The sequence below is a fragment of the Hibiscus syriacus genome, unplaced genomic scaffold (genome assembly GCF_006381635.1).
Source record: "Hibiscus syriacus cultivar Baekdansim isolate YM2019G1 unplaced genomic scaffold, ASM638163v2 tig00007204_pilon, whole genome shotgun sequence".
Lineage (NCBI taxonomy): Eukaryota > Viridiplantae > Streptophyta > Magnoliopsida > Malvales > Malvaceae > Hibiscus > Hibiscus syriacus.
In genome coordinates, this window is record NW_024062129.1 from 306748 (window position 1) to 334440 (window position 27693).

A 27693-nucleotide genomic window follows, 5' to 3' on the forward strand; every position below is an offset into this window, starting at 1 on the left:
ATAATAAAATTGCGCTCAATTTCGATCTGAATGCTGGCAACACATCATAGTTGCTAAATAATATTTACAACTTTTAAAATATCACCTGAAAGTTTCAGCAAACTTAGACCACCACCAGTTTCGTAAATCTATGATGCCCGTTCAGACAGCTTTCTTTATGTTTCATTGAAGAGGCTTGGCTGATCAGCCGTCAGCACCTGCTGCAACAACATAGGCTTCCATTTAATACAACAGGAAGGAGATGAAGTAAACTGTACTTAAGGGCGCAAATTGGAAGATATTTATTGATAACAAAAGCACAAAATGTCAAAGAAAAGTTGTTAGGAATCTCACCATAGACTTGGTAAAATTGGTATCAACGAGTTTTGATTGTTTAGATTATATGAACCAAGGTCAAACAAATGAATTCCCAGTCATGAAATCAAACTCTGTACATAGCATACAACACATGTGATCACAAATAACTGCCTGGCAGAGAACCCATTAAAATGGTATTTTCGTTGTCTTTGTGCTCCATCCCTTCTTGCTTTGTCTTTGAAAATAGTCTAGAGAGGAAACCCACAGGCAACAATTCACCGCTTGACCTCTTCCCTAACGAGCCCAATGTTCCATTGGCCCCAAAACTCAAACCACCAATAGAACTACTTGAACCCCTCATAGCCTCATCTGCTCTAAGTAGTGCCCCACAAGGACAGTTTGCAATCATTTTAAAGCAGGTCTTATGGAAAACTGATCCACAGGACATGCACTTTTCAATCTCACCTTCCTGTTAAATATTCAGTGCTGTCAGATTGTAGCAACGAAAATGGACCCACAATAATCAATAATGCACAATTTTCTGCTTTCTCCTGCCATATAGATATGTATGCATGTGTATATATATCTATATATATATATAGAGAGAGAGAGAGAGAGTCATACGATAAATTTTCACTTTGCAAGATATAACTAGAGCAACAGTTACAAATAGAATCAGTCATTACAAGCACTGAATTGTCAAACTAATGCAACTACTAAGTCAGCTCAAACTAGAAATAACCATAAAACCCACACACAATCATGCAAGGTGGGACTTGAACCAAGGTGCTTAAGGACCCAGAGACTCATCCTGCACCAACTACGCCAGGGATTATTGGCAACCACAAAAAAGTACAAAAGAGCATAATGTAGTTGGGATGAAAGACACTAGGTAAAAATCATAAGAAAATTTTTAAGGTAAAATTCATCTTAGAGCAATGGATTAGCTAGATAGTAAAAAACAGCAATAACCAATGACAGGTATGCCGACCTAAAAGGAAATATGAGAGAATAGTAAACAGCATAAACCAATGGCATGTATACTGACCTGAAAAGGAAATATGAGAGAAGGCAGGTCATTACAAACTGGCGAGCGTTGCAGGGGACTCCCACATCACAACATATGAGGCACTGCTCTACAATATGCTCCTCAATTTTCCTTGATACAGTTTCCACCATAACAGGAAGAGCTGAAATGATAATTGACACATTTACTTCTAAGTCAAATCAACATAGGAGAAGAAAGCCAAAAGAATGAAAGACAGTACGAGGGAAAAAATAAATTTAAATCCCAAATTGCTATGTAAAATAAAACAGACTAGAATTAGATTGAAAAGGAAAAAAAGAAAGACCAAATCCAGAGTGGAAGTCCAGTCTTATTTCTCAGGTGATACAGAACATATTATCTGATGGCTTCACACTCACTCTCAGATAGAGGGGTGGATACATATTACTTTTAAAACCTTAATAATAAAAAACATCAAATTTGAGACGTCAATAGTCTGTGCATGTTTGATGGATTTGCAGGTCAGTCTCCCAAAATGTGGTATTCTGCCTGCTTTTACTGAAAAGGAATGATTAAAAAATAATAACCTTTGAATAGAAAATCTCCAGCACAAAAGGAAACGGATAGAATAAAATTTTAGACAACCTTTTCATGATTAGATTGTTATAAAGTTCATCCTAACAAGGTTTTAAGATTTATACATCATCTATTTCCACAAAGCAACAACTGGCTAACCCAACCACCATCACAATCATATGTGAGAGAGAAAGCACACTAATCTTGAAAGAAAATTAATGAAGTGCTCATAAACAACTTTGGCAGCAGATTCCTTTTCTTCCTTCTTTACCCAAGATTTATAATGCAAAATAATAAGATATGCAACAAAGCCCTTAGAAAAGGAGTTAACCATTAATACTTTAAAGCTGAAAATGTGATAAAACATCTGCTATTAAGTTCAAATGCTTGTGATTGGAAGTTAACCTGCAAAAGCTCCTTTGGATAGATCAATGAGATCTCTAAGTGCAAAAAAATCATTGCATTCAAGAAGATATCTTCGAGATCCAAGTCCTTTGTTTATCGACATACGAAATGGACAGTGAACATAGGGAAGCATCTTTCCTATTTTTTTCCTGATGCCCATAACATGGTTCAGAGCCGGAACCTTTGAAAATAGGAAGGGATTAACTGCACTGACACAAAGCATGGGCTGCAAAAGAGGGGGGGGGGGGGAATTGTAGTTAAAACTCTTGGCTTGACCTTAACTGTTATCAAGTAAACATTTGGGAGACCCAATTTTCCCATAAAAAAATTTCTTTAAGTGCATACATTAATCGTAACATATATATATATATAATGATAATCTAAGCTGTTCATTTGATTATCCTTTTTTTTTAAATCTTGTGAAAAGTATGAAGAGGAAGTAAGGCAAATGTTTCCATAAATAAGAGTAAAGATATCTACCTGAATACACTCATTTCCATCCCAAATGGGCATAAGTAAATCAATGCCAAGTCCTGGTTGCATTTAACATACTATTCACCTAAACCTATGTTTTAACATGCACTGCAGTGCTTACCTGGTCACGTATAGAATCCAGATATGATTTAGCCAATTGAGAAACTGGATATCGAGTAAAATCCCAATGATGCAACGCTCTTGCTGGTAAGACTGCCATCTCATTTGTATGACAGGAAGAACAAAACAACTGCCCAGTGTATTCACAAAGTCTAGGCTTTCCCCATCCAATTGATTGGACCAAATCTCGCAGCAGAGTCATTTCTTCATCAAAATGTTTGTGGCATCCAGCACAAGTGTAATGTTGGGTTTCTAACATCTGTTTCGTTGATTTGGGAGCTCGAATTTCAACAATAAGCGATATAGTCTTCCCTAAAGGAGAACTATTTTTAGTGTCTCGCCCTCTTGAAAATAAAGCAGTTTGCGACAAATTGGTATTGGATGGAGGGATGCCAGGAAATGCATCTTGAGGAGACAAAAACCAGATCAATGAACTTGGAGGGTTAGAAGAAAATCTGGAATAGATAATGGAACGTAGACATTCTTGAATAAGAACACTTCTTTCAGAAACAACATCTGGAGACGCATTCCCAAATAACTTTCTAGATTCTGTTTCTACAGATGACCAGGGAGGAGGAAGAATCCAACCTTGTTCAGAGAATGTCGATTTTAAGCGACGATGAAGAGTACAGAAATCACGGTATCTGCGTTCAATCTCCCACTGGTCATTGCCAGTCCACACTCTTATCTTATACACAGTGTATTCCTTTACCCCAACTAATCTTTCACTAAAGGAGACATTCCCTTTCTTCTGCTTTGCACCCACCACTTCAACATGATCTATTCTCAGTAGACGTGCAGAGTGCAGGTGAGCATCGTCTGCACCCGAAGTAGAGGGATTTGAACCTCCATCTCTTGGAGGAAGTGGTAACTGTGGTTGGTAAATACTATTACCCTGAGAAAACATGGCTCCAGGAGAGTCAACAGAATCAAGCAAAATTTCTTCCATGTCATGGACAACCTCATCATAAAATTCATTTAGCTCAAGATTCTTCATCTGCAAGGGGAAGTGGATGACCAGAGAAGAATATCATCAGCTTAAAATGTAGGTTGTGAGTGAGAAATCAGAAAGTTGGTAACCACCTAACTCCAAGACAACAGTTGACTATCACAAAACTCAAAAGGATGCATAATTGCATATTTATTTTGAAAACTAGCCATCACTTACAGGACACATTTAATGCTTAGGCTTTGGTTGGAAGAAAAGATGGAAATGCTATTAATCTAATGGCTGAGCCACAAAGTAGGAAAGTGATTGTGAAATCTAATCATTGAGTTCTAAAATATTCATCATTCAAAGCAACTTATTTACAGCTAAACCAAACAAATGAAAACTATGTACTCTGTAGGAGGTCAGTGCACTTAACAAAAGTCAATATAACACAAAATATTAGACAATGAAAAACTATAGTATAGATGTTGCTGCAGCTCATCGTAGAGCATTTCAACAGTTAGTCACAAAGTTATTCCCCCAACCAAATTGAGGCATCAGCATGTTTCTTGACCAAAGCATCCAACTAACCAGTAGATCAATAAGATATATAAAAGCAAAAAGCTTCCCCAGCCTGACCAAAATGACTTTGGCTAAGTTCATATTTGTTCAGTTTACAAGCAAAGTATAAACGCATGTACCTAACAGTTGAAATCCATAAGCATATTATAAATCCTAAATGCTCCAAAATAATGAGGATACTAGAAACTAAAGAAGAAACTTTACAAGTGACTGACCTTAACCATTCCAGAATGTTCTTCAAATTCATCTACTGGCACAGGACGATTCTTGAGTGTAGTGCTCGCTACACTTTCACTAGTAGATATGGGAGCATCTGGTTTGCAATCGTCATACAGCTCTGCATTTGCTTTTTGAGGAGAGTCAACTGGATGGACACAATCATTGAGGGCATCCAGTTCTGCTTTACACTTGTCGATTTCCTGTCTTTCAGATAATTTACTCTCATCAACAGCTATAAATTCCTTAGCATCCGAAGATTGATGCTGCCTTACCCTATCAGAATCGACAACATTCAATCCTATATCCACGGGGGCTTTTTCTACCTGCGGATCCGGGTCCATTGCGAAGACATCAGTAACAGAGCAAGTTTGTAGATAGCCCACATCATCATCAGCATCTTGGAGCTGAATTCTAGTAATAGGAATATCTTTCGACATTGGAGAACTGACAGCATCTAAAAAATAACATTTTGCCTCTTCTACTGTAACTTCAGCAACAGAAATGTCTTTTACTTCTACAAATTCGGTTTCACCTGGACTTGAAAAACCAGAAGGAAATACACCAGAAGTATCAAAATTCTCTTGCAATTCATCCCCACCTTGGACTTTTTTCCTAGCGATGGACGCATCTAGCATGAAAGAAGCCAGATCATCCATGCCCACTTCTTGCTCAAAATCATCCCAATCATTGCCACCAAACGCCACAGACGAATTAATCCCCAAAGGATTCTCGTTCACATTCTTATTCTCATCTTCTTTCTTCCTATAGTAAGAATTATTCTTACATTCGTCATCATCCGTCCCATAGTTATAACTCGAATCTGTCCCTTCTGAATGCTGCTCATATCTTGACAAATTCCCATCTCCCTTCCTTAAATTCACATCCAAACATGAAGAGCTACCTTCTTCGATTCTGTCTTTCCCAAACTCAATTATCCGATTAGATGGAACTCTTGGGTTACCCTCCAGACTGAAACTCTCAAAATCATCACCTAATGCAAAACCACTAATACTCCTCACTGACCCGAACTCGGATTCTCCGAAACAATCATTGAATGTAGCTATCGAACTCGGAGTTCCAAGCACCGAGTTCGCGCTGCAATAACGTTCGAATTGGGATTCTCCACAAGATGAGTAGTGCGGCGACGATGCAGTGGAGGCGCCGTCCGATCTCAAATGGGATAAATCCAAAGGATCGGCAGAGGCGACTTGGGCGAGGTTGTTCTCGCAAGTCCCCTTTCCATTAATCATTTGAGAAGTGAAACGGAGAAATTAAAAAGAAGAAGAAGAATCGAATCCACGAGGGCGATCGGAATTGAAAGATAAATTAATCAGCTCAACAGAAGCTGAGAGAAGGGTCTTAGGGTTTGGTACGATTGTTCTGAAATCAACGTTGAACTGGAAAAAAAAACAAAAAAAACAAATTGGATTAATAATGATAACTTTACATCAGTATTTATATATATTTTCAGTTATTAACATTTTTATTAAAATATATATATTTAAAAATTGATTTTAAAAAAGAGAAAATAACCTCAGTGACAAAGAATGTCTTATAATATATGATTTTAATCAATTTTTTTTAGATTTTTCAAAATGACCAACTAAATCGCAATGCGATCGATAATTCGCAACGCGATCTCTGGTATCGCAAATCAGTTTCCAGATTCGCAACGCGAACTTCGACTATCGCATTGCGATTTACATATTCACATTGCGATAGTCGAAGTTCGCGTTGCGATTTTCCAAATTCGTTGCGACAGTCTAAGTTCGCGTTGCGATTTATTCCAAATTCATTGCGATAGTCCAAAATCGCAACGACTGGTGGTATTGCATTTGTTTCTTAAGAATTTTCTCTAAAAAGATATTATTCGCGTGGATGTGTCGAAGACACATATTACCACGACCACGACCATGACCACGAGATAAGACGAGACGGACGGCTGGGGTGGCGGCGCGCGAGAGTCCCCCTTGTTCTCTATCACTCAACAAGGAAGTGGGAAAGCCAAACCTTAAATATCATTCCCAATAGTGTTTCCAATACTATGTGGGATTGAGCATTACCAACACTTGTTCCCAATATTATGTGATTATTCAGGAAACAATTAACAATCATGCACCTTAAAACAATTGAATCAGCAACCAATTGCATTAGTATTATACGATTAAATATGTCATAATTAAAAGTCAATCTACAATCAATCGCGATTATTACCATTTTAAGCAAAACATTCAAAAAAAATTGCATCACTCGCAAGAATAAAAAAAATTGTTATCGTGCAATTACAATCAATTGAAAATAAATTAGAATTGCATGAAAAATAAACGAACCACAAATACTTTTTATACAAATACTAAAGTCATTAACTATAATTCACAAATAATATCACTATTTAAGGCTCAATCCCACAAAGTATTGGAAACAAGTGTTGGTAATGCTCAATCCCACATAGTATTGAAAACACTATTAGGAATGATATTTAAGGCTTGGCTTTCCCACTTCCTTGTTGAGTGATAGAGAACAAGGGGGACTCTCGCGCGCCGCCGTCTCGTCTCGTCTTGGGTCGTGGTGGTGGTCGTGGTCGTGGTAATACGTGTCTTCGACACGTCCGCGCGAATATTATCTTTTTAGAGAAAATTCTTAAGAAACAAATGCAATACCACCAGTAGTTGCGATTTTGGACAATCGCAACAAATTTGGAATAAATCGCAAAGCGAACTTCGACTATCGCAACGAACTTGGAATAAATCGCAACGCGAACTTGGAATAAATCACAACGCGAACTTCGACTATCGCAACGAACTTGGACTATCGCAACGCGAACTTGGACTATCGCAACGAATTTGGAAAATCGCATTGCGATAGTCGAAGTTCGCGTTGCGATAGTCGATGTTCGCGTTGCGAACCTGGAAACTGATTTGTGATACCGGAGATCGCGTTGCGAATTATCGATCGCATTGCGATTTAGTTGGTCATTTTGGCAAATCCAAAAAAAGTTGGTTAAAATCGTATATTATAAGGCATTTTTTGTCACTGAGGTTATTTTCTCTTTAAAAAAATAGTAAAAGATAGAACATCAAATGATTAAATGCATGTTATGTTAAATAAATTCTAAATTACTTGAAGATAAACTACACTAAAATATCTGTAAATCAATATTCTACTTACAATTACTTTTTGTTTAAATAATGTTAGAGCACGAACTGAACTATTTCGGTGGTTAAATAAATGATTATTATTTCTAAAAGTTTTAGATTCAAGCATCATAGAGTGATTGAGCTTTTCATTGTTAAATGGTTTAGGATATTAATAATATATACTACCTCTACCTAGTAATCATCTTAGATTAATAAAAAATAAGTAAATGCTTGAAAGTTAGTAGGGATTAAAACATAACTTTTTAAAATATTAATAACTAAAAAAAACTCACCTATACTTTAACGAGTAACCTACCATGTTTCAATTTTGATCACCTATCTATTTTTTCATAATCAAATTTAACGTTACATTTATATTTGGTCATTTGTTGTTAGGTTTGATGATTTACTTGATAAAAATGACGTGTAACATAGTACACTAATAGTTTTAGTCCTTAAAACTTGCACATTCTATCATATTGGTTGTAATTCAAAATAATTCAACAAGTTTATAATATTTAAAAATCATATCAAAAATTTGAAATAAATCAATAATTCTATAAATGTAACACTCTAACAAGACATGACACGTGTCAAATGTCAAGTGAATTCAATTTGAACAAATAGTTCTAATTTTTCCATAATTAGGGGTTAAATCTGATTGGATAGAGAGTACAAGGGTAAATTCTATGAAACTTGAAATTTTGTAAGGGCTCATATTGGAATTTTGTTTCATTCAGAAACCTTGTATCTTGTCCCAAAATCTTAGCTATTCGTCCATTCTCGTCCGCCGTTCAACACCATAAACATCGTCTGTTACGAATCTTTGTACCGATTGAGGACTATAAATCTTAAACATCTTTCGAAATCGTATTGCTATTCCAAAACTTAAATAGTTCATTCTTTTTAACACTTCAAAGTGACGTCACCCACAAATCCATCCATTGTTGTAACATAATTTTGAAATTATTTCAAATTAAAATGAGGAATAAATTGATAAAAAATTAAATATTACAGATATATTGAATTATTTTGAATTAGGGTCAATTTGATACATAAGTTATAGATACTACAATTCTTATTATACCATGAACATCAACATTTTCCTTAAGTCAACGTTAAAATTTAACGGGATAAGAATGTATATTATTCGATAAATATTTTAAATAATTCATCAGTTTTTGGTTCAGTAAACATCAGTTATCAATTTTTTATGTTAACTTTGTTCTTTTTTGTTGTTGAAAATATATACTTTATTTTATGATTTTAAACATATTTCATAAAATTTCAAAGTTTTTTATAAATATTATTAAAAATTATTTTTTAAGTAAACAACAAAATAATTAACAATTCACATATAGTATTTTAATTTATTTCATTATTTCTAAGTATAAAATATTTATTTTTATATTGTGAAACAATTAAAAATTAAAATTAGTTCGATTCTGATAATTATAATTTTTAATTTTGTAGATCATAATTCGTTCAAATATATTTTATATCAATTTTTTATTTTTTATTTCTCAATTGTAATGATAAGTGATTAAAATAAAACGTAATATAATATTAAATATGATTTTAAAAAAAATTAAATGACTAAAAAAATACAAGAATAAATAGATAATCAAATAAATAGTTTATCGACTTTAATCTACCCCTTGTGCAATTAACCTGATTTTTTTGAAGGTTTAAATAGTGAAACTTGGCTAATAGCGCGAAGTTACTTCTTTGCGATTAGCACAAACCCTAAACCCAGGGAAGCGCATAGCCAAACGATGGCGACTTCAGTCGAAGCATCCGTGGAATCGCTGCGCCAAATCTCAACAGAGCCACCGGTATGGCTCGTGCCCAAACAGGATCTCTCGCAAGCGGTACGAGAGGCGTCGAAGCTTCTGTTCTCTAGCCTGAAACCGCACTGTCCAAAGTCTCCATTTGACGAGCTTCTGATCGAAGGATTCGACGCGGAGCAGATATGGCAACAGATTGATCTCCAATCACAGCCGCTACTGTCCTCCCTCCGCCGTGAGGTCAAGAAGTTCGAGAAACACCCGGAGGAGATTGCCAAACTCAAGGTAGATGTGGAAGAAGGAAAGAGGAGGGTTATAGAAGAAGTTGAGACTGAACACGAGGTTAATGATGGTGACGACGAAGATGATGATATCGATATGGATGAAGACGAGGAGGAGGAGGAGGAAGATGGGGAGGAGAAAGAGAGAGGAAAGGACGAAGACAGTGAGAATGGAGGAGAAGAAAAAGGTGGCATTGAGGATAAATTTTTGAAAATCAAGGAATTGCAAGAGTATTTAGAGGATGATGAAGCAAGGGTGTTTGGATTGAACAAGAAGAAAACAAAGACAGAAACTAAGAAGGACGAAGAAGACACAGAAGAAGAAGAACAAGAGAGCGATGATGAGGAAAACGAGGAAGGCACTGATGAGGCTGAAGAGGAGGAAGACCAGGTAAGAGCAATTATATTTTTTCCTCCATTTCGCTGTTGTTTGAGAATTTCGTTTACCTGAATTTAATGCAGTTAATTTTATGCAGCTCGGACTCTTTGGTGGGAATGATGAATCTGATGAAGACGACTTGGGAAATGCTAGGTTCTAATTTCTGAATTTTATATATTTATATTTATACCCGTGCTTGTGTTGTGTGTATTTATTAACTATAGTTTGTTTTCTTTTCTGTTCTTCCTTATTATTGAAGTGAAAGTTTGCCATGTCTACAATCTGAATCTAGTTATTTCTTGAGTTTGCTACCGATGGAAGTGCTTTACAATTACATGATGGTTGACATTATAGTATTGACACCTGAACTACTAATGAGTGTCCACTTTTGCTTCTGAAATTACAGATATGTTAAGCAACCATAAATGACTCTGTTACAATCTCTATTATGGTGTTGCCAACTGCAGCACCAGAATATCTTTTGTAAACATCACTAATTCTAGTATATCTCCCATCGTAGTTGACAATGTTACTAATTGCAATTTTTAAGGGATCCTCCAGTCTATGACATTTTAATGAATGAATTTCTTTTTAAGTTATGCACCTCCTTTTCTATTTGGGTTTTTTCCCCCTCATAGAAGAATGAATAACAAAAGTCCACCTATCAAGTCTCTTCTACGCTGCTGGAAAATGATGCTCCCTTAATGAAGTTTATATGCTTTCTATTTCTCGAGCATTAGTTTCTTTGAAGTTATTTTATGCAAAAAATGGTTAATATCATTCTGACTAGCATCTTTCAAAATTTAGATCATCATTATACCTATTTCCCTTTCTTTAACCTTGTGCTCTTGTTACATTCAGATACGAAGATTTTTTCAATAGGAAAAAGAGCAAGGATTCCAAGGACAAAACCAAATATAGAGACATGCTGAAAGAAGATTCAGAATCAGATGATGAACAACATATGCATAAGGTAGTAAAATAATCAGGTTTTGTATACACTTGATATTTCTAAATTTCAAATTTATAATGGAACTTTACACACAGTATGGATGACTAGAATTTGGCACCACCATTATGACGGTTGAAGATGGCAAATGGTTAAAGAGAAAATAATACGAGAGAAGAACTGGTGGAAGGAAAAAAGAAGTTACATAACAATAGGAATTTATGTCTTCCAGTGTCTATTTGCTATTCCTTTTTTTTTTTAAAAAAATGAGCAATTTTAGAATTAGATTGATGTTACTGGATTCTTAAATAGGATAGACATAAATAACTTCAATCGTTAATAGTTAGTACTGCATGTATTGATTTTATGAGATTCAGTTTCAGTGCTTTCTTTCCCCCACTTTTACAGAGAAAGGATGGTCTTTCTAAGCACGAAAAAGAACTTGACAAACTCAGATCTAAAATAGAGCAGATGGAGAAAGCTAACTTGGATCCAAAAGTTTGGACAATGCGTGGAGAGGTAACTTTATCTATATCCTGTCCTAATATTATCTAGCAAATGTGCTTTTGGATAATAATACTTAGATTTTTATTAACAGGTAACTGCTGCACAAAGGCAAAAGAACAGTGCATTAGAAGTTGATTTGGATTTTGAGCACAATGTCAGGCCAGCCCCTGTAATTACAGAGGAGGTTACTGCATCACTTGAAGATTTGATAAAGACTAGGATCAGTGAGGTAGACTTCTTCCTTAACTTCTATGTTCTTTATTAATTTTATCAACATAGTACAGATGTTTTCATCAACATGAATATTGTGAATTGTCTATACTTTTCACTGAAAACTGCAGCACTCCCTGCCTTCTGTTTTTTTCTTTTGAATACACTTGAGTTTGCTTACTGCTTGAAGAGTTCTACAAAAAATTCTAATATATATGGTTAGCATATAACATGTTTATGTAAACTAGAGTTTTATGTTACTTTTCTAGATGTGTACTTATTTTCCTGAAGTTGTGGCTGAAATTCTAGAGGGTTTTGTTTTGATTAATTACTTTAACTCGATAATTATTTTTCTTGTATTTATTGGTATATACATGTTTTTAAGAACTGTACAGTTAGGGAATGTTTGCCTTACATAATTTTTATATATTTTTATACTGTTTACTTGTTGAGATGATCTTTATGCAAATTAAAGGGAATGTTTGATTGTTGGGGTTTTAATAGATCAAAAAATTGTGAAGTTTCATTATTTTCCACATTCCAGGCAGATGGTTGCCAGTTGATAGAGAACACCAGTAAGCTAATTGTGGATTATCTTAAGATTTTAACTTTGATATTCTTGTTGTATCTATAGGTGTAACTATAACATCCGAGGTTATGGGTGGTATTTTACATTTGACTGAGGATAGTATCTTAGTGTAGTTTTCCTTTTCCTGTTGGGCTTTTTTAGTCTTCTATTAAGAGTCTGAAGTACTTTCCTTTAAGACCTCTTAGGAGTTCTGGTTATTTTAGGATTAGTGTTGGTTACTATTGAGATCGTGTGACATAGTCAGCTGTTCTGTATTAGCTCTAACAAGAAGTAATATGATTTTATATAGGGCCTGTTTGATGATGTTCAAAAGGCTCCAACTTTATCATCCAAAGCACCAAGAGAGGTCAAAGAACTGGTAAGTTGTAATATGTTCTTTTGAAGGTTCCCATAATTTTTCTCTCTCTTGTAATTAATGAAGGAAATTAATTATTTCAAGCTCTATGTTTGTAATATTGCAGGATGAGAACAAGAGCAAGAAGGGTCTTGCTGAGATTTATGAGGTTTGTATGCTAGCAATTCGAACATACCATTAAATTTTATATTAGATTAAGCATCCTCTGTAATTACCCTCCGGAACTTGTATATTTCTCATCCGTGTACCAACTTTTAAGCATGCTCAGTTCAAGAATCACGAGTGACAATTCTGATAAAGGATATTTTAATCTTTTCCTTCTTTTTAATTGGAAAAACTGTAGGAAGATTTTGTCCAGAAAACAGATCCAGCCTCTGCCCCATTAACCTTCTCAGATGAACTAAAGAAAGAGGTAACTATTTTATGGTTTTGTTTTTCTTTTGATACCCTAGACTCACAGCATTCCAGTCAAGAGTGCTCCTTTGTATTATTTCTTATGTTTGACATTCAGACATCTTAGATGTTTCACCTTTTTTTCTTCTTTAACCAGGCCAGTTTGCTGTTTAAGAAACTTCGCTTGAAATTGGATGCCCTCTCTCATTTCCACTTTACTCCTAAGCCTGTATGATTCTCATTATGTATCCTGATTATTAAATAAAGTCATAAAAATCAGTTTTATTGTAGTGTTATAAGATGTCTTGATTTTTGTAGGTTATTGAAGACATGACCATACAAACAAATGTCCCCGCCCTTGCAATGGAAGAGGTAGGAATGTTTCTCTGTTATTTTTTTTTTATAGAATCTCGGTATAGTCATGGTTTGGCAATTGCTCACATATGTGTGCGTGTGTGTATATGTTAATTTTTCTTGGTCAGATTGCACCTATGGCCGTCTCAGATGCAGCTATGCTGGCTCCCGAGGAAGTTTTTTCTGGTAAAGGCGACGTTAAAGAAGAAGCAGAACTGACGAAGGCAGAGAGGAAAAGGAGGAGGGCTAACAAGAAAAGGAAGTTTAAGGGTAAGAAAATTAAAATTTCTGAGAATAACTAGTACTCTGCTCTTGTGGGATTTAAGAATGTTTAGGTTCTAATGCTTTGTAATATCAAAAATTTCTCAGGAGTCTTTCCTGCTAATGATTTAATGTATAACCTCTCACTAGCATATGATTCTTTTTTTTACATAAGGGGTAATTACTAGCATAATAACTCGTCTTTTGCTATGATGGGACGCGCTTAGGTTTGGTAATTGAATGATTAATATGTAGTAGCTACGATATGGGTAACACAGTTAACATTGGTTGCTGGCTTTCCTAGCCGTAGCCCTCGAGCTCATTTTATTCAAGTTTTAATGCTTTGTGATTGCAGCCGAAGCAGCTAAAAGGGTGGGTAAAAGGCCACGAGATAATAAATCCGTACACAATAGCGATGAAGGTGAGTATCGTCGTATATGTATTCTACGAGCTATATTGTAAGTTAATTGGTTGTTCATAATATTTGCAGGCAGGGAAGTATAGTATTGGTGAAGCGTGGGAAGGAGGAAGACAAGGGAGGCATGGGGTTCTTACATTATTAAGTTCTCTCTGTGAGCAAGCCGAACATGAAGACAGAGCTGAGAGGATCAATCCGGTGTTTTACTTTTTGTAAGAATATAATTAATGGTATTTCAGTTTTAATAACATATAATTTAACACTTGATTTTGTGCCGATTTTAATTATTTTTTTCAAATTCGCTCAATTTGTTTCTTCCTTTTTACCCCTCCCTACAAATAAAGGACTGTCAATTGACGTTAGAGGGAGTAAAAAGTTATTTACCGTCCGTGTAATGATGAAATCTGATTAGTTCTTTACTTGTATTAAAAATGCTAATTGCATTAATTTCTTTTTACAACATTGACTATCGAAACTCGAGTTTTAAAAGTTGTAAAATAGAATGTTGTATAAAGATCTATATAATTTTAAATATATGTTTTTAGAATATTGGAATAGTTTTGGAAGGAAAACTAAATTTCAATCTTAATCGGAACTGCCTTTTTACACGTATATCCTCAAACAAACCAAAAATCACTAAAATAGTATTTCGTATTTATTATTAAAAAACTAAACACTGAAGAAATATTTATTGGATACCATTCTTTCAGTGTCATATAAATGAAACACAACATGTTCTTTTATAGTCGTATTATGTCAACTACTTAAAAGTATGTTTGATTAGTGATGGATGTACACCTTATTTAGGGCTGCTATTGAAATTTAATTGTTTTTGGTAACTTACTTATTTTTTTTATTGTACTCATCTTAAAATCTTACTTGTGTTAATTATACATAAAAATTTTATGTTATTAACATATACGTGTTTTTTTTAAAAATAATTTTAGATTCGTGACTCCATCTAATACAATATACCTTTGATGTATGTATCATTAAAAGGATATATTAGAGACTTATAAAATAAATGTATGAATATGAGCCAAATTAAGTAAAAAAGCAATAAATATGTGTTTTTCTTAAAAACAATTATTAGACTTACTCTCCATGAATTTAAATATCATGTATGTAAAATAAAACCTAATTTAATAATTTATTTTTAAAACCAACAATCAAATGGTCTAGTCGGATGAGATATTAGATTCTTTAATCTGGATTAGTCAATCAATAGATTGGATAATAGTGATTAATTAAAAAGATAATTTATTTTTAAAATTTTAATGAAATAAATCTCATTTTAATAATCAATATAAAATAAATAGTATTTTAATATTTAATATTTAATGGGATAAATAGGCAAAATGGTCCAAAATTAAAATTGATTTAAAAAAAATAAAATATTCATCTGCGAAAGTGAGTGATGATGGGTTGGTACTGGGTAGCCAAAAGGACAAATAAAAAAAGGTATAGCTAAGCCTGTAAATGAACTGAACGTTTAGCGAACCGTTCATGAACCGTGCGGTGGGAAGTTCGTTTATGTGTTCTTATTTATTAAATGAACGAACATAAACAATATTTTGTGTTCGTTTAATTAAATGAACGAACATGAACATAGGTCTCGTTCGTTCATTTACGTTCGTGAATGTTCGGTTATGTTCGTTTATGTTCATTCATTTATGTTTAACCCAATATTCTTAAATCAATTTTGGTGACCAATTTGTAAGTTATAATGTTATATTATAACTTTAGATTTTTTAAAATTACATTATTAAAAATATATTAAAAACCCTAAACCCTTAGTCCGATTATTAAAAACCCTAAATTTTAAATCATAAATCATAAAACCTAACCCCTAAACCCTTAATCTAATTATATGATAAAGAGTTAAGTTATGCACATGAAAGTAACATACAAATTATGCAAAATGATATTATGTGACTCCTAAATAAATCATTCACATACTTATACATAAACATATCAACGTGCAAAATAAATATACACAACTAATTAAATAAAATAATCCTAAACAGGGACTAAATTAAGAGAAACCTAAATGTGAGGACTAATTTAAGCTAAATATACTAACTTTAGAATGATGATTAAATTCACGTGAATGTAAAATTAAACTTGTTATCGACCGTCACTAACTTGTTATCGGAGTCATTTCCACATATTAAAAGCCCCTCCAGGAAAAAGAGGATAACATCATTTAATGAGTTGCCAAGTGGTTCGAGTTTAGAGAGGCAAATTACCTTGGAGCCAAGCTTCTAAACTTCCATTTGGAACAAGCTCATAACAAAGCAGGTTTTGTGAAGAGTCACGACTGTTATAGTAACCTACAAGTTTCACAAAATTACGATGAAGCAATATGCTAAGCATCCCAACTTCAACTAAAACTCTCTATTTCCTTGAGGCCCTCCACTGATAAGCCTTTTAATCGCTACAGTCGTCCCATAAGTTAAAACACACTTGAAAACTCTGCCGAATCTGCCCTCCCGAAGTGTGTTTGCGGGTGCAAAATTGTTTGTTGCTTCTTTGAGCTCTTCATATTGTAGAAATCGAGTGTTGCTTTGGCGGGGAAGAGACCCAGCTTGTGCAACCGCATCTGCAGTCTTTGGTTTTACTACAAGAAAAGAAAAACCTAAGCACTCCACAAGACTGAATTAAAACTAGTAATGCAGAATCAATCAGCATTCTTGTTACAAGGTTTTACAAGATGCACAAAATCACACAACTCAAGCTTTAGTTTTTAGCTAACCGAAAAGAAAATCATAGTCATTGTGGTTAAACATACCAGGTTCTTAAGGAGATGCTTCTGCCTTCCCCCCACAGAATGCACAAGAACAAATTATAAGCACGGATATTATAGCTAACCGAAAAGAAAATCATAGTCATTGTGGTTAAACATTTTCGTAACTGGCCTTGCTGATGAGAGAAAATGCAAGAATAAAGACATCAGCCCCACGATAGCTCAATGGCCTTGCTTAAGCAATATCCCACATTAGGGGAGTACATGAGTGGATAACTTATTTGACATTATAAATAAAAGGCAGCTACCTCCTTTCAACATACTTACTTGGACTGGGTCAATCGAGCTTGAATCGAGCTCAAAATCGAGCTTGAATCGAGCTCAAAATCGAGCTTAAAATTGAGCTTCAATCGAGCTCGAGTCGAGCTTTATTCGAGCTGATGAAATTTTGTTGAGTTCGAGTTTTTTCGAGTTCGATTCGAGTTTCATTATTATATTTCAAGTTCGAGCTGAGCTTGATAATTTTAAGCTTGCGATTTTTCGAGTCAAGTCGAGCTTGCACTTAAAGTTTTTGAGTTCGAGTCGAGCTCAAAAATACTCGAGCTCGACTTGGCTCGTTTACACCCCTAGAAAGAACAATGGAAGGTAGGGTCTCCAACATTTATGTTCGTGTTCATTTATGTTCGTGTTCGTTTATGTTCGTATTCGTTTATGTTCGTTTATTTATTAAATGAACGAACATGAACAAGTTATATTCCTTAATAAACGAACATGAACAAAAAAAAATGTTTGTTTTTGTTCGTGTCCGTTTATGTTTGTTTATTTATTAAATGAACGAATATGAACATACTTCTGTTCGTATGTCGGTTCGTTTAGATTCCTCGGTATAGCAATACCAATAATAGTTTATTAAAGAATTAATGGTGTGGACCCGAGTTTACTTGGCACAAAGAATTGTTAGATGGAATTTGCCGCGCAGTAAAAGTAAAACTAAATTCGAGAGCCGCAAGAACAAATCAAACCCTGGATCTCAACTTCCCGGAAAACCAATCACAGTGCTCCTTTGTTAGAAAGAAATTTATCAGCAAAAGTTAAACTACAAAACAATTCGTGTTTGACTTAATTCTTCTGTGTTGGGGAGCAATGGCAACTACACTGTTTCTGCAGCGGCCCTCTCTATCTTCTTTCTCTTCATTTACTCAGAACCGCCCTTTAACTAAATTCCTCGATTCTTCCCCAACAATTGTCCGTTTCTCGAACCACAGTCGTTTCAAACTTGTTTCCGACTCTGTTTCTGTTTCGGCTCTGCCCAGTGTGCGTGGAAACCCAAGCTCATCAACGGCTTCAATTAAGGAGGTAAGAAAAAAAATTGTTTTGGGTCTTAAAAGTTATCAAATATGAACGCATTCTCTTTTTCTTTTTTGGGTTTCAGCTGATTGAGTGTTTGATAAATCGAGTTGATTTATCGGAGTCCGAGGCGGAGTCGTCTCTGGAATTTTTGTTATCTGAAAATAACGAGGCTCTGATTAGTGCTTTCCTTGTTTTGTTGAGAGCCAAAGGCGAGACTTTTGAAGAAGTAAGTTCCTTATGAACACATTCCTTGGCCTTCTAAAGAAAATTAGGTGATTTACATGCAAATGGTTCTTTTTCCCCCTTATATTTGTACGGGGCGGTGATCTGAGTAAAAAGACCGGCAGTGGCCTATAATATCGTTTTCGTATAGGTTGTGGGGTTGGCGAGGGCAATGTTAAAACATGCTTTGAAGGTAGAAGGGTTAAATGATGCGGTTGACATTGTTGGAACGGGTGGTGATGGAGCAAACACCGTAAATATTTCAACAGGTGCCTCAATATTGGCTGCTGCCTGTGGCGCAAAAGTTGCCAAGGTCTCTCACAGTACCTCTATTTAAAACTATTTTATCTTTCTTTATAGTTGTTGGGCTTATGGATGCAGAATTTGTTGTCCTGCCATCACTGTCCCATTCTTAAATGTTTTATTGTCTGTGGCTCTGTGATGCAGCAAGGAAACCGATCAAGTTCTTCTGCCTGTGGCAGTGCTGATGTATTAGAAGCTTTTGGGGTAGTTATTGATTTGAACCCTGAGGTTGGTATGTTTTGAACACCGGTATTTATGGTTCCATATGGGTATAAGTCACATGGAAGCCTTTTAGAGTGTTCCATTATATGATCATTGGAGGGACAAGTTTTTTCCCATTACTTTTTGTCATTAGTTCAATGTAAGTGACATTTTATTCCCTGGTGACTAGTATCAGTATGTCTCGCATGCCAACCTACTAGGTGCTTAGGTAAAGCTCAATTATCCATTTATTAGCAGCTAAAGAACAAATCTGTCTAGAATCTTGTCGAGAATTGTTTAAAGCTCTTCCATGGGAGTACTAGGTTTTTCTATACAATGCTTGTCAGGCTATTGTGTGGAAAGTGTTGAATAATTTAGTTTATATCTAGTTTCTTAGTTAATTTGAAAAGAAAAAAAGGAAGTCTAATATTTTGGGTGTTGCAAACTTCACTTACTTGCTGTAGTAACAGTTTCCAGTACTCAACAGATGGATAACCCTGTTAGATCTGATACAGAATTCTATTAGAATCCCAATACCCTACATTGTTGCTTAAACTTGCACCTAATCACATGTTGCTGTCTTTAGCCTTCTCAAAATCTTTAGTAGAAGAATGTGCATGTTTTAATATAACTGCAAAAAGAGCCCATTCTACATGATCTGTAAGGCTTTCAGTTTGGACACTGTTTGTTCTTCTGGGAAATGAAAATGTGTTCTTATAGACTATGGCTTGCTTTCGATCTTTTTGTTTTACATTATTTATGGCCTGCTGCTGGGAACTTAAGAAGACTTGTCATTCCCATTCAGTAACACAACATACATATCATAACTTCTACATAAAGACCATCTATTATTACTTGTACCAGAACTTTGCTTGTGCTTCAGTAGTTTGCATCATGACATTACTCATGAATATATCATATATTACTTATTTTATATGATATCTGTGCTGGAATTTTGTTTAGTTGTTTATTTATTTTATTATTTTGTATGTTATCTGCAACTATATGCAAGTGGAAAGAAAAAAGCATTAAGTAGCTGGCCCACTAAATTAAATGAATGTAAATTGTGTACCAAATATCATAAATATAAACCTTTACTGATATTATTGTGACATTGATCCATTTTCCTCCATTTTTCTCATTTTCTTGAAGGGAGTAGTGAGCTGTGTGAATAAAGCAGGAATTGGTTTCATGATGTCACCAAAGTACCACCCAGCAATGAAGATTGTGAGCCCTGTAAGAAAGAAGCTAAAAATTAAAACTGTGTTCAATATTCTGGGCCCTATGTTGAACCCTGCAAGAGTACCTTTCGCTGTTGTTGGTGTTTACCATGAAGATCTAGTAAGTTTTCTTAGTGCCTTAACAGCATTCGTAAAAGTATCTTTCGCTCTCTCCTTGCAGCCTTATAAAGATTTCTAGAATCTTGATTTTTTTTATTTACCAAGATAATCACTTTTATTTTCTTTTAAAGTTAGATATACTTCAAGTGACACCAATTCATCACAAAACTTACATAGAAGTCAAATTCAAATTATAACTACCCACTGAAAAACTAATTACTTAAAAATCTACTTGCTTAATTTTTTTTCATTTATTTATTGAATTTAACAATTTTTGGAAAAAAAGTAGTTTTTCATGGATAGAATGGGTATGGTAAATTGAAGTTATTAATAATTTCTTTGACTTTGTCACCTGTTGTTTCCACTATGATCACTATGATTTTGCATCTTCTGCTTATAGATATGGTGATGATATCAAACTTGTTCCATTTGGCCAAATTGAGTCCATTCACATTGCAAACATGCAAAATTTCATTCAGTTCTATTAAACAGACTTTCTTTACTACATTTCCCCGGCCTAATTTTCGCAATGGCCTTCCCCTGCATCTTGTGTCCTTGAATTGTGATACAATTTCTGGATTTAGAGGTGCTGTGTGGATAGATTCAAGGCCCTAGGTGTCGGCTGCCATCTCTGCTGGCTTGAACATATTATTGATCGAACCTTAGCTAATATATCTTTCTTTTGAAAAATTGTATTCATATCCTTATAATTGAAACTAGTAGTTGCCTAGTTTGCTTGGTCATATTCAAAGGTTCTTTTTCAATATTAAAATATGTTGGGAGTTGCAGATCTTTCACTAAAATGATATATCGATAACATTTGAGTGCTTCATTTTAGGTTCTTAGAACAATATAGTTTCCAATCATGCGTACCCAAGGAAATTATATCTTGATTTTGCAATTAGTACCATGACATGTTTTTTGTCCGATCAATATTTGATAAAAGATACATGTATAGTTGAGGGTTCAATCTTCAACATTCCCCCTATTATATTTGGTAAACATATTCCAATATCTATGACGTTTTAGTTGCCACAACTTTTGTGTCTCAACAACAATCTATTTCATTTTCAGGCTGAAGAAAGACATCCTGTACAATATATCAATTCTCTAATTTTCAGTAGCAAAACTTACTTTCCTATTATTTGTTCAATAAATAAACAATGGATGGAAGTTAGAGTGCAAACTGCAAATACTAAGGGAGAAATATATGAGAATAACTTCTTTAGAAATTGAGATTTCATGATGAAAATTAATATAAACTTTGAAAGGAGAAGAAATATGCCATTTGAGAATTTTAGGGTTTCTGCCCTATGATGATGAAGGGTAAAGGGAAGTGAGGAGCTCAAACTCTTTCAAAACGTATTTATGTTTTAATCGACTATGGAACCTTGAGATCACATATAAATCCAACCTTAGCTATTGCAGTAGATTTTGTAATCATGATTATGTCCATAACCTTCCTGAACATAGAAGTAATTTCCAATATTACAAAGGGAAAAATGTAAGATGGGCATAGTTGCTTGCTCGTATAACATCTGATTGATGCTATAGTCTTGTAGGTTCCACCTCAAGCCATGGTGCCATACATGTGATCTTCTGTTTTAATATCTTTCTTGCACAAAGGAATTAGACATATGATAAAGCATTTGCATTTACATGTAATTTGCTAGTTTTCTCCTTTAATTCAATACTGAGATGAGTTCTAACTGTTTGAAATAGGTCCTCAAAATGGCAAAAGCTCTACAACGGTTTGGCGTGAAAAGAGCATTAGTAGTGCACTCGGAGGGTTTAGATGAAATGAGCCCCCTTGGTAAGCTTCATTCCTCACTCCTCTCCCTTGACTCTCTCATCATATCATGTTGTGTTTACTCTAAATCATTTCAATCTCTCATCATAATGTATATAGGGCCTGGGCAAGTCCTTGATGTCACTCCAGAAAATATTGGGAAGTTTATGTTTGATCCATGTAAGATCTCATCTGTAATTCATGATATTTTCATTGTATATTGACACCATAGATTAATTTACCCTCTAAGTGAAGTTGAGTCCTTGTTAGATGTATATATTGAATGGCAGAAAATGATTTTAAAACTGCTGTATTTTATACTTATGAAGTGCTGAGAAGATAAATATTTGGACAGTGGATTTTGGCATTCCTCGCTGTACTCTAGAGGACCTGCGAGGTGGTGGGAAGGAATACAATGCGGATGTGCTGAAGCGTATTCTATCAGGGGAGAAAGGACCCATTGCAGATGCACTTGTAAACCACTTCTCATCCTTCTTTCTGTCTGTTCCAATATGTGGACTTGCAAGCCACATTATTTCTTTCTGTTGGATAATTAAAAGCTTTTAAACATAATATAATAGCATTTGTAAATGCTAAGATGATTCTGATACAGTAGCAAAATTTTCTCAGATCCTTAATGCAGCAGCTGCGCTTCTAGTGAGTGGGCGTGTGAAGTCACTTTCTGAAGGGGTAGCTTTGGCTCGTGAGACACAATTATCAGGGAAAGCTCTAAAGACACTTAATGCATGGATAGACATCTCAAATGTAAGTCAAACCATGTTTCCTCCATTGTGCTTCACTACTAAACCTCACATCTCTTCTTTAATGCAGAACGTTAAAGAAAAAACTACACTAGAATAAATCTCTTGGAACTTTGGGTCTGACAGAAGGTCTGCATGCTGGAATTATTTTGAATAAAAAATTGGCATATCGTTTTTCTTCTACAAGGTATGAAATGCCAGCTGCCCTTAACTTTAAGAGGGACTTGACGGGATTACCATGTCACATTGGAACATTTGAATAATACCAGGCAGAGATTGGTTGCAAGGCTTTTGGCTACCATCCTGTTATTTTTTTTTTTTTATATTATTGCTTTGATTGTTGTTCAGCTGGATCCTCAAAGTTTTGTTTTCATGAATATAATGTTTTTCCAAACTCGAAACTGTTTCTTTGGATTCCAATGACATGAAGTGTAGTAATAATAAATTACGCAAATTAAACAGACCCAATTCTGCTGTAGCATTGACAGTCTCAGAAATTCAGGCATATTGCAAGAACCACACACTGTTCACCAGTCGGGTACATACATTTATCTATTGGCTATTGGAAACTATTATAAAGTCTAGTAGGACTCCTTGGAAAGAAGATTGCTATTTGCTCTCTGCATAAAGGGTTGATCTCATGCGTCGAGATTGATGGTAATGGCACCAGCATTTGTAAGGAGATTCACAAGCTGACCTGCTTGATGCTTGGCTACAACAGCTGAAACAAATAAAAGAGAAAAAGAAACAGTATCATGCTCATGACTATTTTTCTGATGCCACAAAACCAATATGCATCGAGAGAATGATGTTTCAATTTACTTTTGTAAATTCAGGATTAAGAATTAACCAGCAACCCTGATAATGAACTAACAAGCAATGACTGAAAGAGGGAATTGTAGAATTTGGTAAAGTTGGGCTTACAATCACAGCCACCAATATGTGTCCCTCCAATGAACACATTAGGTACAGTCGTCTGCCCAGTCCACTCGGCCAGAGCTGCTTGCATTTCACCACCATCACCTTACGAAAACAAAAACAATAAAATGTTTTATAGCAATCAACACTAGTTAGTAAATTAATTGTTGATTTTAAGAAACTGAAACAGTTGACTTACTTTCTTCATCCAATTCAATGGTCTTGTAAGAAGCTCCCAACCGAGTAAGCAGCTGCTTAACCCTATTGCAATAACCACAATAGGTTTTACTGCAAAAACAAAAGCAAGTTGAAAATTAGGAATAGAAATCCCAAAATTTGATGATGAATGGAGGAGAATTGTAATTTGTACCTGAAGACAACAACGGGTATGGAGGAAACGATCTGCTTGACCTTGTCAAGAGCCAATTGAATATCTTCCTTACTGAAGTTGTTGGAACTCAGGAAGGAACCCATGGCCGTTTTATAAATAAAGATTTGCCTGTTTGGTATTTAAAGGTGAGACCAACTCTCAAAGATGGAGATGTTGGTGGCAGCTGGGCTGCTTTTGCCAGGCAAGTCAGGTTCCGATCAGAGTTAAGTAGACGCCGCGGGTTCCGATCAGGGTTAGAAAAATATTATGGGTCAATTCGCTCGCACAGGACATTACAGAAATTTTACAATATATATGGATGGTATTTTATTTCTTTCTTGGGTAAAGTACACAAATGGTCCCCTAACTATGGGTATTGTTTTATTGAGTTTTTCGACTATTAAAAATTATAAAATAATCATATGACTATATAAAGTTGTTTTATTGAGTCCATTGACTTTTAAAAGTTAATGATCACCCGACTATTCATATTTACCAAACTCATCTTTTTCAGAAAAAATGATGGTCGTTTGAGCTGGACGTTAACATGCTAATTGAGATATGATAGTCATTTGAGACTCTAGGATCATTTTTTAGCATATCTCAGTCAGCAGGTTAACGTTCAGCTTAGATTATCATCAATTTTTAATGAAAAAAGACGAGTTAAGAACATATGAATAGCCAAATGACCATTTTGTAACTTTTAATAGTCAGAGGTCTCAACAAAACGACGTCTTATAGTCAAATGACTATTTTATAACTTTTAATAATTAAAAGACTTAATAAAACAACACCATATTTTACCCTTTCTTTCTTTCTGAGTGGAAATAATGTGAGTAGTTATTTTAAAGTAATTTTTAATAAAATAGTTTTCTTTTTTCCACAAAATATTATATTAAATAATTAAACTAAATTATATTTGAGTCATTTGATCAAACAAAAGAAGTTATTCTAATCATGGAGAGAGAGATGATATAACCATTTAATAATTAATATAATAATAGATTTAATTTTTATATATTTTATCAAATTAATTTATAATTATAAAATACTAATTTTCAATTATTTTATTTTATTTTTTAGTTTGGCCCTGAAAAGATTAAACAACTTATCTTTATTTTCATAATTTTATTAACAAATCATTCAAATCAAATCTTCAATATTCTTATCTTATTTTCTTTCAAATCAAACAAAATATAAAATTTAAAATCTTCTAATTTTCAAAGTCAAACACACTTCCATCCATACGTTTTTCTATGTTCAATATTTTAACAATTCAACGGTTATACTTTACATTCTATTCACTTAGATCATGCATATCAAAATTTAAATAATTAAAGATATTAAACTGTTTATTTTAGATAAAAAAGATCAATTGTTAAATATAATGGTATTAATAAATTCAACATTTAGATAATTAAAATATTGTTTTGAGAAAAGTTATAAAAATAGATAAAATTATACATTAATATAAGTGGATTCCTCCCTTAATATAAGGTATGTATATAGTTTTCACCTTTACACAAATCTATGTATATAATTTTGGTGAGTGAGTCTTCAAATAAGGATTTTTTGTATACACAAAACCGTATAATTTTTCACATTGTAAATATACACATTTGACAAATAAATAAAGCCTAGAACTTGGAAATGTCCAACTATTGTTGGCCACGCAACTTGGTCCCCAAGAAATGCTTTGATTACTTGCCTTAATAATAAAAAGAAAGGTGGGAAAAGAATATGTTATAGATGGATGCAAATGCAAACTTTTCTTCAAAGTAGAGCTGTCTGTCCAATCAACCCTTCGAATACACCTTGCCTAACTTATGCAACAAGCTATTAGTCTAAAGTTAAAACACCCTCCCAAAACCAATCGGCACTACATATTTGAACACCAAAATGATCAGTAGTATATATATAAACCCCTCCTTAAACCCTACAAATCATACTGATCATAAAAAAAAAAACTACCACGAAGACCTTGTTTTATTAACCTTGAAGTCTTGAGGATGATGATGAGTCGTGGTTGCACCAGGTTAACCAGCTACATCGGTCCACAATACTTGTACACAGCAACAACATGGAGGACCCTTTCCAAAGACATCGTTAGTGATTGCATCAAGGCACCCGCTTCTGTCCTGCGCTGCAAGAGCTCGGTGGCCCTCGGTGGTGACGAACAACAGAAGGAGAAGCAAGCCAAAGATGCCAAAGGTATCGTCAGTTATTGGGGCTTGGAGCCAACTAGGGTGTCCAAAGAGGACGGTGCTCCATGGAAGTGGACCTGCTTTAGGGTACACCATTTTGTTTGAATTGATTCAGTAAGTTGATCTTGTTCCTTTTGTTCAACCCTGTTCTTTAATTGGATTTTTGCAGCCATGGGAGGCATACTCAGCAGACTTGTCAATTGATCTGAAGAAGCATCACGAGCCAATGAATCTGCTGGACAAAATAGCTTATTGGACTGTCAAAGCTCTTAGATGGCCAGCAGATCTCTTCTTTCAAGTATATTTCTTGTCAAAACACTGCTATTATTGTTTCAGATATTTTTTTTCACGAACTTATGTTGGAACGTATTGTTTCCTAATTTGACTGGTACAGAGGAGATATGGTTGCCGTGCAATGATGCTGGAGACGGTGGCAGCGGTGCCAGGGATGGTGGGAGGAATGCTGCTGCACTGCAAGTCCTTGAGGAGATTCGAGCACAGTGGAGGTTGGATCAAAGCACTGCTGGAAGAAGCTGAGAATGAGCGTATGCACCTCATGACGTTCATGGAGGTGTCCGACTCTAGATGGTACGAGCGCGCCCTTGTGTTTGCTGTCCAAGGTGTTTTCTTCAATGCTTACTTCTTGGGCTACATTGTTTCACCTAAATTCGCCCATCGAGTGGTGGGATACCTTGAGGAGGAAGCAATTCACTCTTACACCGAGTTCCTCAAGGAGTTGGACAATGGAAACATAGAGAATGTCCCTGCTCCACCTATTGCCATTGATTATTGGCGTTTGCCCCCAAACTCCACTCTGAGAGATGTCGTTTTGGCTGTGCGGGCAGATGAGGCACATCACCGTGATGTTAACCACTTCGCATCTGATATACATTATCAGGGACGCCAGCTGAAGGAAGCTCCTGCTCCCCTTGGTTATCATTGAAAGCCGGCATTGCCCCATATTCCTTTTCGTTCACAGTCATAATATCAGTGCTGCTTCTTTTATTACTTTAAGATAGGTAAATCAATAAGAACAACCTTTTTGTAAGTAAACAGCAAAATTTTCTTAATTTGTCATAAAGTGTGCGTTTGGTAGGTTCAAATTTACCATATGACTGTTATCTTCTTTATACAAAAAAACAGTAATAATACATGAATATATGTTTTGGAGGACCTTTGTCATGGACAAAATTATGTTAATTTTATGATATTCAGATCTAAAATAAAATAAAATCATTACAAGTATATTGGATTCTCAT

General features: G+C 34.8%; 5 protein-coding genes across 5 annotated transcripts; 3 read left to right on the top strand and 2 right to left on the bottom strand.

Annotated features, from left to right (window-relative positions):
• Positions 1-102: 102 nt before the first annotated feature.
• Positions 103-5996, bottom strand: LOC120201426. Its single transcript, XM_039202036.1, is given in 7 exon segments — positions 103-766; positions 1346-1383; positions 1386-1487; positions 2285-2510; positions 2880-3875; positions 4607-4810; positions 4883-5996. Coding segments are annotated over 7 exon segments (2856 nt in total). The 5' UTR covers positions 5861-5996; the 3' UTR covers positions 103-454.
• A 3471-nt stretch (positions 5997-9467) lies between these two features.
• LOC120201432 (U3 small nucleolar ribonucleoprotein protein MPP10) lies at positions 9468-14506 on the top strand. Its single transcript, XM_039202047.1, has 13 exons — positions 9468-10206; positions 10292-10347; positions 11056-11167; positions 11552-11662; positions 11742-11879; positions 12739-12807; positions 12911-12952; positions 13148-13216; positions 13355-13426; positions 13516-13569; positions 13680-13821; positions 14168-14233; positions 14294-14506. Exons 1-13 carry the CDS (start codon positions 9523-9525, stop codon positions 14314-14316), a joined length of 1638 nt encoding a protein of 545 aa, XP_039057978.1. The 5' UTR covers positions 9468-9522; the 3' UTR covers positions 14317-14506.
• Positions 12852-27475, top strand: LOC120201429 (ubiquinol oxidase 2, mitochondrial-like). Its single transcript, XM_039202044.1, has 4 exons — positions 12852-12857; positions 26209-26521; positions 26604-26732; positions 26829-27475. The coding sequence occupies exons 2-4, from the start codon at positions 26240-26242 to the stop codon at positions 27375-27377; spliced, it is 960 nt and encodes a 319-aa protein (XP_039057975.1). The 5' UTR covers positions 12852-12857; positions 26209-26239; the 3' UTR covers positions 27378-27475.
• Positions 18047-23124, top strand: LOC120201427 (anthranilate phosphoribosyltransferase, chloroplastic-like). Its single transcript, XM_039202037.1, has 10 exons — positions 18047-18332; positions 18409-18552; positions 18700-18861; positions 18996-19079; positions 20205-20393; positions 22115-22205; positions 22302-22361; positions 22537-22655; positions 22812-22946; positions 23013-23124. The coding sequence occupies exons 1-10, from the start codon at positions 18120-18122 to the stop codon at positions 23040-23042; spliced, it is 1227 nt and encodes a 408-aa protein (XP_039057968.1). The 5' UTR covers positions 18047-18119; the 3' UTR covers positions 23043-23124.
• LOC120201431 (glutaredoxin-like) lies at positions 23441-24504 on the bottom strand. The gene is made up of 4 exons (XM_039202046.1): positions 24231-24504; positions 24060-24148; positions 23867-23965; positions 23441-23663 (listed from the first exon to the last, which is right to left on the bottom strand). Exons 1-4 carry the CDS (start codon positions 24332-24334, stop codon positions 23581-23583), a joined length of 375 nt encoding a protein of 124 aa, XP_039057977.1. The 5' UTR covers positions 24335-24504; the 3' UTR covers positions 23441-23580.
• Positions 27476-27693: the final 218 nt, after the last annotated feature.

Coding starts and splice junctions, on each gene's coding strand:
- LOC120201427 (XM_039202037.1), top strand. CDS start 18,120: ATGGCAACTACACTGTTTCTGCAGCGGCCCTCTCTATCTTCTTTCTCT. Junction 18,333..18,408: donor CAACGGCTTCAATTAAGGAG/GTAAGAAAAAAA, acceptor TTTGGGTTTCAG/CTGATTGAGTGTTTGATAAA. Junction 22,206..22,301: donor AGATGAAATGAGCCCCCTTG/GTAAGCTTCATT, acceptor TAATGTATATAG/GGCCTGGGCAAGTCCTTGAT.
- LOC120201432 (XM_039202047.1), top strand. CDS start 9,523: ATGGCGACTTCAGTCGAAGCATCCGTGGAATCGCTGCGCCAAATCTCA. Junction 11,663..11,741: donor TTTGGACAATGCGTGGAGAG/GTAACTTTATCT, acceptor TTTTATTAACAG/GTAACTGCTGCACAAAGGCA. Junction 14,234..14,293: donor CGTACACAATAGCGATGAAG/GTGAGTATCGTC, acceptor GGTTGTTCATAA/TATTTGCAGGCAGGGAAGTA.
- LOC120201429 (XM_039202044.1), top strand. CDS start 26,240: ATGATGATGAGTCGTGGTTGCACCAGGTTAACCAGCTACATCGGTCCA. Junction 26,522..26,603: donor GGAAGTGGACCTGCTTTAGG/GTACACCATTTT, acceptor GGATTTTTGCAG/CCATGGGAGGCATACTCAGC. Junction 26,733..26,828: donor CAGCAGATCTCTTCTTTCAA/GTATATTTCTTG, acceptor TGACTGGTACAG/AGGAGATATGGTTGCCGTGC.
- LOC120201431 (XM_039202046.1), bottom strand. CDS start 24,334: ATGGGTTCCTTCCTGAGTTCCAACAACTTCAGTAAGGAAGATATTCAA. Junction 24,149..24,230: donor ATACCCGTTGTTGTCTTCAG/GTACAAATTACA, acceptor TTGTTTTTGCAG/TAAAACCTATTGTGGTTATT. Junction 23,664..23,866: donor ACATATTGGTGGCTGTGATT/GTAAGCCCAACT, acceptor TATTTGTTTCAG/CTGTTGTAGCCAAGCATCAA.